This window comes from Artemia franciscana, chromosome 2 (genome assembly GCF_032884065.1).
Source record: "Artemia franciscana chromosome 2, ASM3288406v1, whole genome shotgun sequence".
In the NCBI taxonomy this organism is placed as follows: Eukaryota; Metazoa; Arthropoda; class Branchiopoda; order Anostraca; family Artemiidae; genus Artemia; species Artemia franciscana.
In genome coordinates this window covers 5,696,556-5,709,530 of record NC_088864.1, presented here as the reverse complement: position 1 = coordinate 5,709,530, position 12,975 = coordinate 5,696,556, and the positions used below count along the sequence as shown (strand labels likewise).

Below are 12,975 nucleotides of genomic sequence, written 5' to 3'. Positions count from 1 at the left end.
CGCATCCAGGATTCTTCAGGAAAAATCATTATTTTCAAAATAGGAGCTTGAAAACTCTGCAGTATTTTTTTCCGATACGCTGAATCTGATTGTGTAATTTTTACTAGGATTCCTTATCTATTTAAAGGGTGTTCCCCACATTTTCAAAAATCAATCAAATTTTTCCTTTAATTTTTATCGAGAACATTAAACTTATATAGTTTTATATATTTGGAATCAGCATAAAAAATCAATTCTTTTGATATATCTATTGTTATCAGTTTTAGTTACCATTGGGCTGAATCGCTCCTTTCTTTCAGTTCATTACTATATTAAACATAAAATATTGTACTCCCCGCGCAATATTCACTGAAATCAATTAGGTTTTAGGTTTAAATTAGATTTTAAACTTTGACTCGGGAGCGGGCATTGGTAGCTTATAAGGGACAATAAATATTTCAAAAACATTTGTTTGTATTAATTATTAGTGCAAAAAGTATTATGTGTAATTGCTTAAAATACTGTATTTGTATTGCTTAAACTACTGTATTGCTTAAACACTGTATATGTGTTCGAAATATCCAGTTAAATCATTTTATATCTATTCACTGTCAATAAAAAGGTATCATCCCTATTTTGAACTGTTTTACTTTCTTAAAATTTTTGGACCGTGAGGGAAAAAAAAAATTTTTAACCAAGGAAGCGAAAACCGGAAACAAATCTATTTGTTTTGATTCTTGATATTCTCTCTTTTTTGTTTGAAAATAACAAATCAAAACTCTTTTTAAGAACTGAGTTCAGAATGTACTCATTTAAACAAACAGCAGAAAAAGAAAATAACATAATTTAATACTCATAATGAATGATCGATCAACATTCGTCTGCACTCAAGGTTTTATCATGATGGGGGCCAGTATGGCTTCAGCCCTATGGTAGGTTAAAAATGATGCAAACTCTCAATCCATTTCTTTAAATAATATTCCCCTCTCAATCCATCCAAATACCTACAGTACCACTGCTATTAAAATTTGTTACGAAATTTTTTCTAAATAATAAATAACAGGCCAAAATCTTAACTCTTAAAAGAAACCCAAAAGAAGTTGCAAATATTATTTATTAGCCAATAAAAGAACAATTTCAATTGAAAACAAAAATAAATTTATTTTTAAATTGTGTGTTTTTTAAAGAAAATTTTTCAAAAAAAAAAAAAAAAGCGAAGAGCTACATTAAACAAAAGACAAGCAGATATAGAGTAAAATAATAGTTCAAACAGAAAACGAATAGAATCATTATAAAGCAACAAATAAGGCACAAAACTAGAATAAATTACACTGAATAATCAAATCAAACCTAAAACGAACAGAAATTAGCAGAGACGGGGGCAGGTCTAAGACTTTTCATGTTCGTGAAATTTTTCTAAAGGCCAAAGTGTCATTTGCGCTTTACTGAAAACAAATATAGTTTAAATGCTTTAAATTTAGAATTAATAAATCCAAAATTCTTGAGATTTCCAGAAATGAAGGTGATTATATATTAAAGAGTCAGTCTAATTTCCTTGGTTGTTTTCAGTAATCTTGAAAATTATGGCTGCTTTCTTTCTTTTTAGTCGGTATTGTGACAAATAAAAACAAACTAATCGAAACAAAATGATTTTCAGTGCTCCTGTTTGTTATTATATAAGTTTTCAGTACTCCTGGGAGTTATAAAATAATCAAACTTAAATTGAAATAAATGATATCTTACCGACAATAATAACAAAGCTTTGACAAATGTTTACGAAAGACATAAAAAATTTCATATTTCAAATTTAAGCCTATTTCAACCTATGTCATGACTAAAAGAACATAAATTTTACTGAAGGGCAGTTTGATTATAAAATTAGTAGTCGTACTAAGTGGAATTAAAGGTACGCAGCAAACGTTTGGATAATAAAAATGAAAACTACACTATCATTTTATGCTGTCTAAGGGCCGAAACTTTAGTGCAAGTAGTATGTGGATAAAGGGGGTGTGTAAGTAGCTCTCCTCGTACTTAAAACTATTTGTATCTGGTTTAAATTAACACCAATCTTAAAACAAGCTTTTATTTTAATTTAATCACATCAATTTGCTAACTCGGATTTTCGATCCCAATTTACTAGCTCGTTTTACTAACAGTTTACTAATCAGTCTTACTACCAGTTTACTAAAGGTTTACTAACCGTTTCTGCAAAACAAATAGGAACGCTGAGCGCCTTTGGTGAAGCATACTTTATGCACACAAGAAATGGTAAAACAAAAGCTCATCAGACCAATGGGTATAGTGTAAAATCTAGAAAATCATGGGATAGAGGCATCTGTTTCGTAAATTGTGTCTAAGAGGTTATTTTGAATTGTTGTACCAGTACCATTGTTACCTTATGCAACAGATGGTGAACGGGCAAAAATATAAGAAAGTAAGCACAAAATGAATCTAGAGCAGGTGCTGTAATTCAGCGAAGGTACTTCCTTATAACACTGAATTTTAAAATTGAGCCACGCAATGTATATATTTGAACCTGCAGTTTAGCTAAATTACTACTACTACTACTAACAACACACTGCAGCACCAAGTCACCTGAGGCAAACACAGCTACACATGCTCCATCGCCATCCCAATCTATTCAAAGCTTTCCTCCTTACACCCTCTCAGGAAGTCCCCATTTCCCTTAAATCCTTCCATACGATACCCTACCACCCAAACCGGGGATGACCTGCATTCTGATAAGTTCTAGACGGCTGGCCGAAAAGGACAATATTTGGCAATCTGTCATCATTTATTCACAGAGCGTGCTCTAGCCATCTCAACCCTTTCCTAACTATAAGTAGAAAATTAGAAGACCCCACTTTTCGCACAGCCTACTGTTTAAGATATGGTCAGTCAGTCGGGTATTCAAAACAAACCGTAGATAATTTCTCTGGAAAACATCTAGCAAATTCTTCCTCTGTTTTTTGGAGCGCCCACGCTTCAGAACCATGCTTGACCACTGTCATCACCGTAGCTTCTGATGTTCTAATCTTGGCTAACAGACTTATTATGGCACTTGATATTTACCAAGTGACATATTGCGATCGCAATTTCTGTCTGTCTCTCGGTCTGTCTGTCCCGGTTTTGCTAGTTTGACCACTTCCAGATAAGCTAGGACGATGAAAATAGGCACACGTATCAGGGACCAGATCAGAAAAAATTAGAAATAGTCGGTTCACCGATTTGACCATGTGGGGGGGGGGGGGGAGTCGGAAGACAGTTAATTCGGAAAAATGAGGAAAAATGAGGTATATTTAACTTACGAATGGGTAATCGAATCTTAATGAAATTTGATATTTAGAAGCATATTATGTCTCAGAACTCTTATTTTAAATCCTGATTGGATCTGGTGACATTGGGGGGAGTTGGAGGGGAGAACCTGAAACTTTGGAAAACGCTTAGAGTGGAGGGATCGGGAAGAAACCTGATGGGGAAAATAAGCAGAAGTCCTAGATACGTGATTGAAATAACCAAAACTGATCCGCATTCTTTGGGGGAGTTGGGGGTGGGGGTTGATTCGAAAAAATTAGAAAAAATGAAGCATTTTTAACTTACGAACGAGTGATCAGATCTTAATGAAATTCGGCATTTAGAAGGATCTTATGCTATAGAGATCTTATTTCAGATCCTGGCCAGATCCGGTGACACTGGGGGGAGTTGGAGGGGGAAGCCGGAAGTCTTGGAAAACTTGAAAATTAAGATATCTATATCTTACGAATGGGTGATCGGATCTTATTGAAACTTCATATGTAGAAAGATCTTATGTCTCAGATGCTCTATTTGCAATTTGAATCGGATCCAGGGACTATAGAGGGGCGGAGGGGGGATACAGAAATCTTAGAAATTGGAAATCTCGGAAAGCGCTTAGAGTGGAGAGATCGGGATGAAACTTGATGGGAAGAATAAGCAGAAGTTCTAGATACGTTATTGACATACCTGGACCGGATCCACTCTCTTTGGGGGAGTTGGGGGGATTCCCAGTGCTTTGGCGAGTTCGGTGCTTCTGGACGTGCAAGGACGATGAAAATTGGTAGATGGGTCAGGGACCTGCACAAATTGTCTTGATACTAGTCGTTTCTCCGATTCGATCATCTGGGAGGCTGGAGGGAGAGGAAAAATTGAAAAAAATGAGGTATTTTTAACTTACAAAATTATTGATCGGATTTTAATGAAATTTGATATTTAGAAGGACCTCGTGTCTCAGAGCTCTCATTTTAAATCCCGACCGTATCCGGTGATATTAGGGGGAGTAGGAGGGGGAAATGGGAAATCATGGAAAACGCTTAGAGTGGAGAGATTGGGATTAAACTTGGTGAAAAGAATAAGCAAAAGTCCTAGATACGTGATTGACATAAGCGGACTGAATATGCTCTCTTTAGGGGAGTTGGGGGGGATTTTAATTTGGAAAAATTAGAAAAATCTAAGTATTTTTAACTTACGAATGGGTGACCAGATCTGAATTAAATTTGATATTTAGAAGGAACCAATGTCTCACAGTTCTAATTTTAAATCCCGACCAGATCTGGTGAAATTGGGCGGAGTTGGAGAGGAAACCGGAAATCTTGGAAAACGCTTAAAGTGGAAAGATCGAGATGAAACTTGGTGGGTAGAATAAGCAAATGTCGTAAATACGTGATTGACGTAACCGGACTGGATCCGATCTCTTTGGGGGAGCTAGGGGGTCCAGGGCATTGGCGAGTTCGGTGCTTGTGGACGTGCTAGGGCGATGAAAATTGGTAGGCGTGTCAGGGACCTACACAAATTGACTTGATAAAGTCGTTCTCCCGGATTCGACCATCTGGGATGCTGAAGGGAGAGGAAAAAGTAGAAAAAAGAGGTATTTTTAACTTACGAATGGATGAGCGGATCATCATGAGTTTTGATATTTAGAAGGACCTCGTGTCTCAGAGCTCTTATTTTAAATCCCGACCGGCATTAAGCATCTTGATTTCCTTTTAATTCAATCTATTGATTCTTAGAATTTCGCTAGAACTCATGCCATATGAGCTCTTTGCTCTTCCGACCTCGTGACAAAGTTTCATTTCACGATGAGTTCTTAGCTCTTGTTTTTTAGTTAGATTGACAAAAAATAAATGTTGATTTCTCTAGGTAGAGCTAAAAAAGGACTGGCGAATAAATGAATAGTGTCTATACATCTATGGGGCCCTCAGTAGTACTCATGAGGAATCACATAATTTTTTTTATAATAAAGGCAAATCATCTTGGCAGCGATAGAAATGGAGTGACAATTCACGGTTGTAGCCCGTAAATAAAACAACAAGAAATCATAGCCTTTTTTTATAATAATGCCAAATCAAGTTGTGCACCTTAGCAATTTTGCTAAAGATGATAAAAAACAAGTGGTTCCTCTGGACAACGATAGAAATGCAGTGACGATTTATGGTGTACTCCATAAACAAAATAACAAGAAATCATAGCCTTTTTTATGTAGTAGGCCTACAGGCTACCAAATTGTGGACGTCAAGATGGGGTTGGATACATATAAATTGCTGCTTTGTAAGGCATTGAGATAAATTTCTAACAATTAACCTTCTAATAAGTTACTGGTTAATCTTCGTTTCCTTGTAACTGAACCTCAGTGCGTTAAGTTCATGGAAATGTAGGAGAAGAGCAAAATTGTATTTTTCAAACATTTAAAGTGAGCCATTTTATTGCACTTTTCTAAGTTTTCCCAGTAAAAATTCAAAACTGAAGGCATTTTTCAAAATCTAAGGAGGAGGGGGCAACAAATCTTGGGGAGAGTAAATTCTCCCGCTTCTCTGAGACCTCATTCTGCATGACTCCCCCCCATTCAACACCACTGTTCTATCCACCTTTAACTCAAACCTCATTTGATTCGGCCCTGCTTGATTAAACACCCTTTAGTTCAACCCCATTCAACACAATCTCTTGCAACCGTTCCTGTTCATCTCAATCCATTCAAATTAATCCCTTTCAACTCAACCCTCTACATATACACCTTTTCAATTCAACTCAACTTATCCGGATGCAAATCCATTTAAGACCACAGGACTACATTAAATAACGTATCAATAACTTCTGCATTACTTTATAATATTTAATAACATTAAGTAATGATTGTAATTCTCCCTTATTATATGTGTAGGTAGAATTTCAAGGTCTTACTGGTCCGGTCCGATTTCAAGATGGGAGAAGAGCTAACTTTAAATTGGATTTGCTCAAATTAAGAAGAGACGAATTGCTAAAAGTAGGTGAATGGAAACAACAATCAGGATTGAACATAACCGCCCCCAAATATTTCTTTGAAGGAGGATCTCCAAACATTACTTTAATTGTTATGACGAATGAGGTAAGTCGTCGCATTCCTGTGCCCCTATATCTTTTTACGTTTACTTCGCCCCTTAATATTTCTTTAAATCAGACACCCAAAATTTCAATTTAAGTTGTATGACTGATAAATTGAGGGGTAACTATTTCTTATGCTAAATTACATTTAGACTCCCTCTGTCTCTAAATATTTATGAATTTATTGCGCCCCTAAATTTTTCTTTAAAGGAAGGTCTCAAAATATTTAATTGTTATGAAAAATGAGGTAAATGGTAATTTTCATTTGTTCTTTGTTATGTTCAGGCACCCCCTGCCACTAAATATTTTCTACGTTAACTGCACCCCAAGATATTGAAATGTTATTTTAATTGTTATGACGAGTGACGTGACTAGTCCTTTTTTATGTCCTTTAAAATTCCATCCGGACAATTCCATCCTCGCTGAACCCCCCCCCCCCCTCCCCTGTAAATTTTTTTGTGAACGATTCAGCCTCAAAAATTATCCTTAGTATACCTTCGTTTGTAAAAGACTTTAATTTCTAATCATTTTTCCGACCACTCCGGAATCCGCCTTCCAAGGACTTTTTCCTAGAACCCAACACCGCTGAAAATTTCCCCTAGACAATTCCCCCGGAACATCTCTACATGCGAAATTGTGCCGGCAAAGAGAAAGAAAGACAACTAAAAACAATTTCGTATAAGAACTCTGTCAAGTCCCCAAGTGAAATTTTCCATGGAAGTTCCCCCGTGGAAAATCCCAAAACAAAACATTCCCTCCCCCAAAAAATGTCTTACTTCTCAGTAGCAAATGCTATACGCAAACAATGAGCAAATTTTATAACTTAAAGGCCTTTTCCAAGGGATTGTGGTGGATCATGCTACCCCTAAAGGCACAGTTCATGAATCTTTGACCTATGCTGAACAAAATAGCTATCTCAAAATCTTGATTGGATGACCTTGGGGTGAAAAGGGATGTAGGACGAAGGTTTGCTGTCCTCAATATTTTGGTTACTTAAAAAGGGCACTTTAATTTCCATTCGAACACAACCTCTCCCGATCTTTTAGGGTTATTAGTTTGGTACACCCACTCCTTGGGAAAAATAAATAAAAATAAACATGCATCGATGATCTTTCTTCTGGCAAAAAATGCAAAATTCCGCATTTTGCTATATAGGCGCTTGAAATTTCTAGAGTAGAGTTCTCTGATACGTTGAATCTGCTAGTGTGATTTTCATTAAGATTCCTTTTTGAAAATCCGAAAAATTTCCTCAGGCAAGTAGTTTTTGATAAGTAATAATAAACCTGATGAATCTTATATATTTGGAATCAAACAGTTCGTGGTAACGAACTGTAGTAAGGAGCGACCTAGCTCAATAGTAACCAAAACTCTAAAAAATGGAATTTTGATACCAATAGTTACATCAAAAGAATCACATTTTTATGCTGATTCTAAATATTTAAGTTCAAGTTTAGTTGCACCCAACAAAAGTGACAAGCCTAAGAAAATTTGCCTTATTTTAGAAAATAGGGGAAACACCCCCAGAAGTCATAGAATCTTAACAAAAATCACACCATTAGATTTAGCGTATCAGAGAACCCTACTGTAGAAGTTTCAAGCTACTATCTACAAAATGTGGAATTGTGTATTTATTTTTTCAAGAAGTCTGATCACGGATGCGTGTTTATTTGTTTTTTTTGTTTTTTTTTCCCAGGGGTGATCGTATCGACCCAGGGTCCTAGAATGTCGCGAGAGGGCTCATTCTAACGGATATTCAAAGTTTTAGCGCTCTTTTTATGTTACCAAAAAATTGGAGGGTACCTAGGCCCCCTCCCAAGCTCATTTTTCCCAAATTCGCCGGATCAATATTTTGAGATAGTCATTTTGTTCAGCATAGTCGGAAAACCTAATAATTATATCTTTTGGGACGACTTAATCCCCCCCACAGTCCCCAGGGGAAGGGCTGCAAGTTACAAGCTTAGACCATAATTTACACATAGTAATTTTTATTGGACGTGTACAGACGTTTTCAGGGGGACTTTTTCACCTTAAAGGGGGTCCGGGGGAGGGGGTTGCGTTGGAGGATCTTTCCATGGAGGAATTTATCATGAGGGAAGAAAATTTCCATGAAGGGGCCGCAGGATTCTCTAGCATTATTTAAAAAAACAATGAGAAATAAATAAGAAAAGGTTTTTTCAGCTGGAAGTAAGGAGCAGCATTAGAACCTAAAACGAACAGAAACTATTACGTATATAAGGGGGTTCGTCTCCTCCACAATACCTCACTCTTTACGCGAAAGTTTTTTTTTGTAATTTCAACTGTTTATTCTATGGCCTTCGTGATTCAGGGGTCATCCTTAAAGAATTGGGACAAAATTCAAGCTTAAGTGTAACGAGCGAGATATTGACGAGGGGGATACCCCCCTCATATACGTAATAAAAATATACAAATATAGAAGTTGGTTACATAAGTTAATTCGTAAGTTATGTATATTTATTACTAATAAAAACGTTCGTTAAAAAAATTAAAAGTTCTAATTGCCTTTTTGAGGAACCAAAAATTGGAGTGCAACTAGGCCTCCTCCCCCACCCGTTTTTTTTATCAAAATTGTCTAATCAAAACTATGAGAAGACTATTAGCCAAAAAAAAAATTAATTTGTCAATTTCGTTTTAATTATTCATGTGCGGTGAGCCAAAATCAAAATATACATTAATTAAAAAACGTTCAAAAACTAAATAAAAAAAAGTTTTTTTTTAACTGCTAGTAAGGAGCGACAAAACAAACAGAAATTTTTCTTTATATGAAAGGGGTTGTCCCCTCCTCGACGCCTGGCTCTTTACGCTGAAGTTTTTTATTGTTTGAAAAAGTAGAGTTGTGAGAAAGAGTCAAACTTTAGCGTAAAGTGTGGGGTGTTGAGGAGGGGACAACCCCTTTCATATACAGAATAATTTCTGTTCGTTTTGTTTTAATGTTGCTCTTTTCTAGCAGTTAATTAAACTTGTTTGACATGTTTTTTTTATTTAATCAGCATAATAAGCCGATTCTTTTTATGTTAAAATTTCATTTTTATAGTTTCGGTTACTAGTTAGCCGAGTCGCTCCTCGCTCACAGTTCGTTACCACGAACTGTTTGATGCCTGGGAAATATGAAAGACATTGGAAATGATGAGACTATACAAACTTTCCGCAGGTGCGATCTATGATTTCGAGGGCCAAGCACAGGGTTTTAATTTGAAGGAGAGGAGAGAGAGTGGACTGATTCATAAAAGGAGGGCTTGGTCATAGGAAAATTCTTTATTAGGTAAATTTTAAGCTCTAAATTGTTGTCAATTTTGTAACTTTTCCCCTCAAAAGTATAGTCTAATAATTTTTTTTCGGTTTTTCCTTTTTTTCCCTCTGTAAAATATTGATTTGGTCAAAATATGGCCAAATAGAATAAGCCGGGAAAAATACATAAATAAGAAAGCAAGACTTAGACAGCAATGTTTACACGCATTTTGTATTATTTTGTACAAGTGGAAAACTAGCAAAATCCTTAAACCATATGATGAAGTATTTCGATAATTAAGGATAAAATATTTTTTAAAATTTAAGGGGATGGTAATATATATTTCGTAATATTTAGAGGGAGAGGTAGATGTTTTTTTTACAAAACTTAAGGAGGGGGCAATTTGTTGTCTTTCAATTTTTCAATGAAATTACCAAAAAAAGGCATATTCAATGAAAATAGCAAAAATTTGTGTTTGAAAATCTGGGATGTGGAGTAACAAATCTTAAGGTAAGAGGGTGGTATAGAATCCATAGGTGCAAATGCACTCCAGCCTCCTCAAAATTGATGCACCTGAGCACAGGTGGATCTAGTTACATTTTTAAGTTAAACAAGGAGCAGATCGTGAAATACAAAAATTATCAGATTCATTGCAACACCAAGAGGATTCATGCCGTGAACATTTTGAGGGGAGTCGTCATCGTCACAAAATCTGAACTTTCGGTTACAAATTAAAATGCGACATTTTCACCATAATCTTAAAATTTCGGCCATGTGCTATAGATTTTTTGTAACAACCGTGAGGTTACGTGTTACAAAAACTAATTTTTTTTTTCTTTTCTGAGTATGTATTTATGGAATTTCGGGTAAAGACAAACTTTGCAACCTTCAACAGCCTTATAATCTAGGAATCTCGAATAATGTGTACCTTTTTCCTTCTATAAAGCATAATGTCTTTTCCGGGAAAGATAGAGCAAAAAATATTTCAGGCTCGAAAAATGTTGGAATAAGGAAGCTAGCCGGATAAGAACGTTTACAAGCAATTTGTTTTAGTCGCCGCGCAAAAAAAATACTAGTATACTCTGCAAAGCATTCGATGAAGTGTTTAAATGAAAACGGATCGAACATGAGAAGGATTAATCCAAATCTTTAGATAGTTATTAATAAACTTACTTACTATGTTATCAATCTTTCTTATATTCTAGTTTGGATATATTTTAATTACAACATTTTCCTTGTCGTTTTTTATATGTTTACTGACTAATTTTTATATTTCCGTTCTTTCTTTATTTTGACTGGGCATAAAAGGGTGATGTTAGAGAGAGAGAGAGAGAGAGAGAGAGAGAGAGAGAGACAGAGAGAGAGAGAGAGAGGGAGATAGAGAGAGAGAGAGAGAGATTTTCATTCTTTATTTGCGTCTGAAGTGATCCGCATCGCCTGATTTGATTAAGAATTGGTGAAAATTGGTATTCTACTATTTTTGAATCATTTTTTATGTTTTAGTCTTTCATTGAAGAGAGGGGGGTATGTCTTTTTTTTTTGTTTTCATCGTTGTACATATATTTTAAATAGACGAATCTGAACAAAAAATGGAAAACTTGAACTTGGCAAAAAACTTGAATTTGGCATAAAAGCAAACGTCAGATTAGAAGTACTGGGTTTGGAATTATAACAACTTTTTCAATATGGTAGATTCTTTGCTCTAGTTGTATCAGATTTTGCTTTCTCATTTTTTTGAGCCCCTGACAAACAATAGTAGTGTTGGTGACATAGATACTGATTCTATCTCCTTATTCGGGCACTAAATCTTGCCTATATTCCAGAGCTTACACCCTTATTTGGGCACTAACGCTTGCCTATACTACTGAACTTACACATGAGGCTTGTCCTACTTAAACGTCAGGTGATACTACAGAGGGTACATTTCTTTTGCACACTCCTAAGTGAATCTCATTTTCATTTATCTGTGAGGCCCTAGCAACAAGATCTGGTCATAGACCTTTCCTTGATTAACAAATATTCAACCTTCATTAAATAAGAGGAATGATCACTTAGTAATACATGTTTGAATGTGATTAAAATAAACCATTTTATTTGATTCTCAAATTGGACTAATAGAATTTATGATATAATATTGAACTTTATTTGACAGAATCAATTATAGGGCATAATGTAACCAATTGTATCATCATATTCATGGGAATGAGTGCTTATACCAAAACTTGCACTTAGCAAAAACAGCAAACTTAGCAAAAACTTTGCATTTTTGCAAACTTTGCAACTTAGCAAAAACTATTTTCTGAAGTAGATTAAATAGGATTTTGAGAATGTCCACCTTCAAAAAATATTCCTGAATATATTTTGAATAACCCTACAAAACTAAACCTTTATAGCAATAGATTCATCAAAAGAAATGGCTCCCTGTGACGTGAAGATGTTCTAGGAGAGTTATCCGGGGGAAATTTTTAGCAGAGTTGGATTTTCCAAGGGATTTCACCTGGGGGATTTGCCACGGAAAAAATTATCCGTGGGGGAATTGTCACCAGGAGAAATTTTATTTGGGAAAATGTTTCGCTGGAGAAAAGTTTTTCATCAATGCCTCGCTCTTTACGCTAAAGTTTGACACTTTCTCTTAACTCTATTTTTAAAACAGTAAGTAACTTTAGCGTAAAGAGCGGGGCGTTGAGGAGGAACCTTTCATATACGGAGTAATTTCTGTTCGTTTTAAGTTGTAATGTTGCTCCTTACTTTCATTTTAAAAAACTAGTTTTTTTATTTAATTCCTGAACGTTTTTGAATTAATACATGTTTGATTTTGGCTCTCCGCACATAAAATATTAAAATTAAATTTGCATATCAATTTTTTTTGGCTAAATGGCTTTCTCTTAGTTTTGATCTGACGATTTTGAAAAATAAGGGTTGGGGAAGGACGCCTAGTAGACCTCCAATTTTTTTGGTTACTTAAAAAGCCAACTAGAACTTTTAATTTTTAACGAACGTTTTTATTAGTAAAAAATATACATAACTTAAGAATTAACTTACGTAACAAACTTCTATATTCTTATATTTTTATTATGTAAATGAGGGGGTTTTTCCCCTCGTTAATACCTCGATCTGTACGCTAAAGCTTAAGTTTTGTCCTAATTCTTTAAGAATGACCCCTGAATCAGAAAGGCCATAGAATAAATAGTTGAATTTACTAAAGATACTTTAGCATAAAGACCGAGGTATTTAGGAGGAGAAGAACTCGTCATATGCGGAATAATCTCTTTCAGTTTTAAGTTTTAATGCTACTCCTTACTTTCAATTGAAAAAACTTTTTCATGTTTATTTTTTCATTGTTTTTTTATAGTAATGCTAGAAAATCCTGCGCCCTT

General features: G+C 35.2%; 1 protein-coding gene across 15 annotated transcripts in view; it reads left to right on the top strand.

Moving 5' to 3' along the window:
• Positions 1–12,975, top strand: part of LOC136036379 (glutamate receptor ionotropic, kainate 2-like) — a gene marked incomplete at its 5' end in the record, with an annotated part of 326,696 nt that overhangs the window by 143,983 nt on the left and 169,738 nt on the right. For all 15 annotated transcript variants that reach the window (XM_065718683.1, XM_065718607.1, XM_065718615.1 and 12 more), the window contains 1 exon segment: positions 6,152–6,355. In XM_065718683.1, coding sequence (XP_065574755.1) covers positions 6,152–6,355 — 204 coding nt within the window.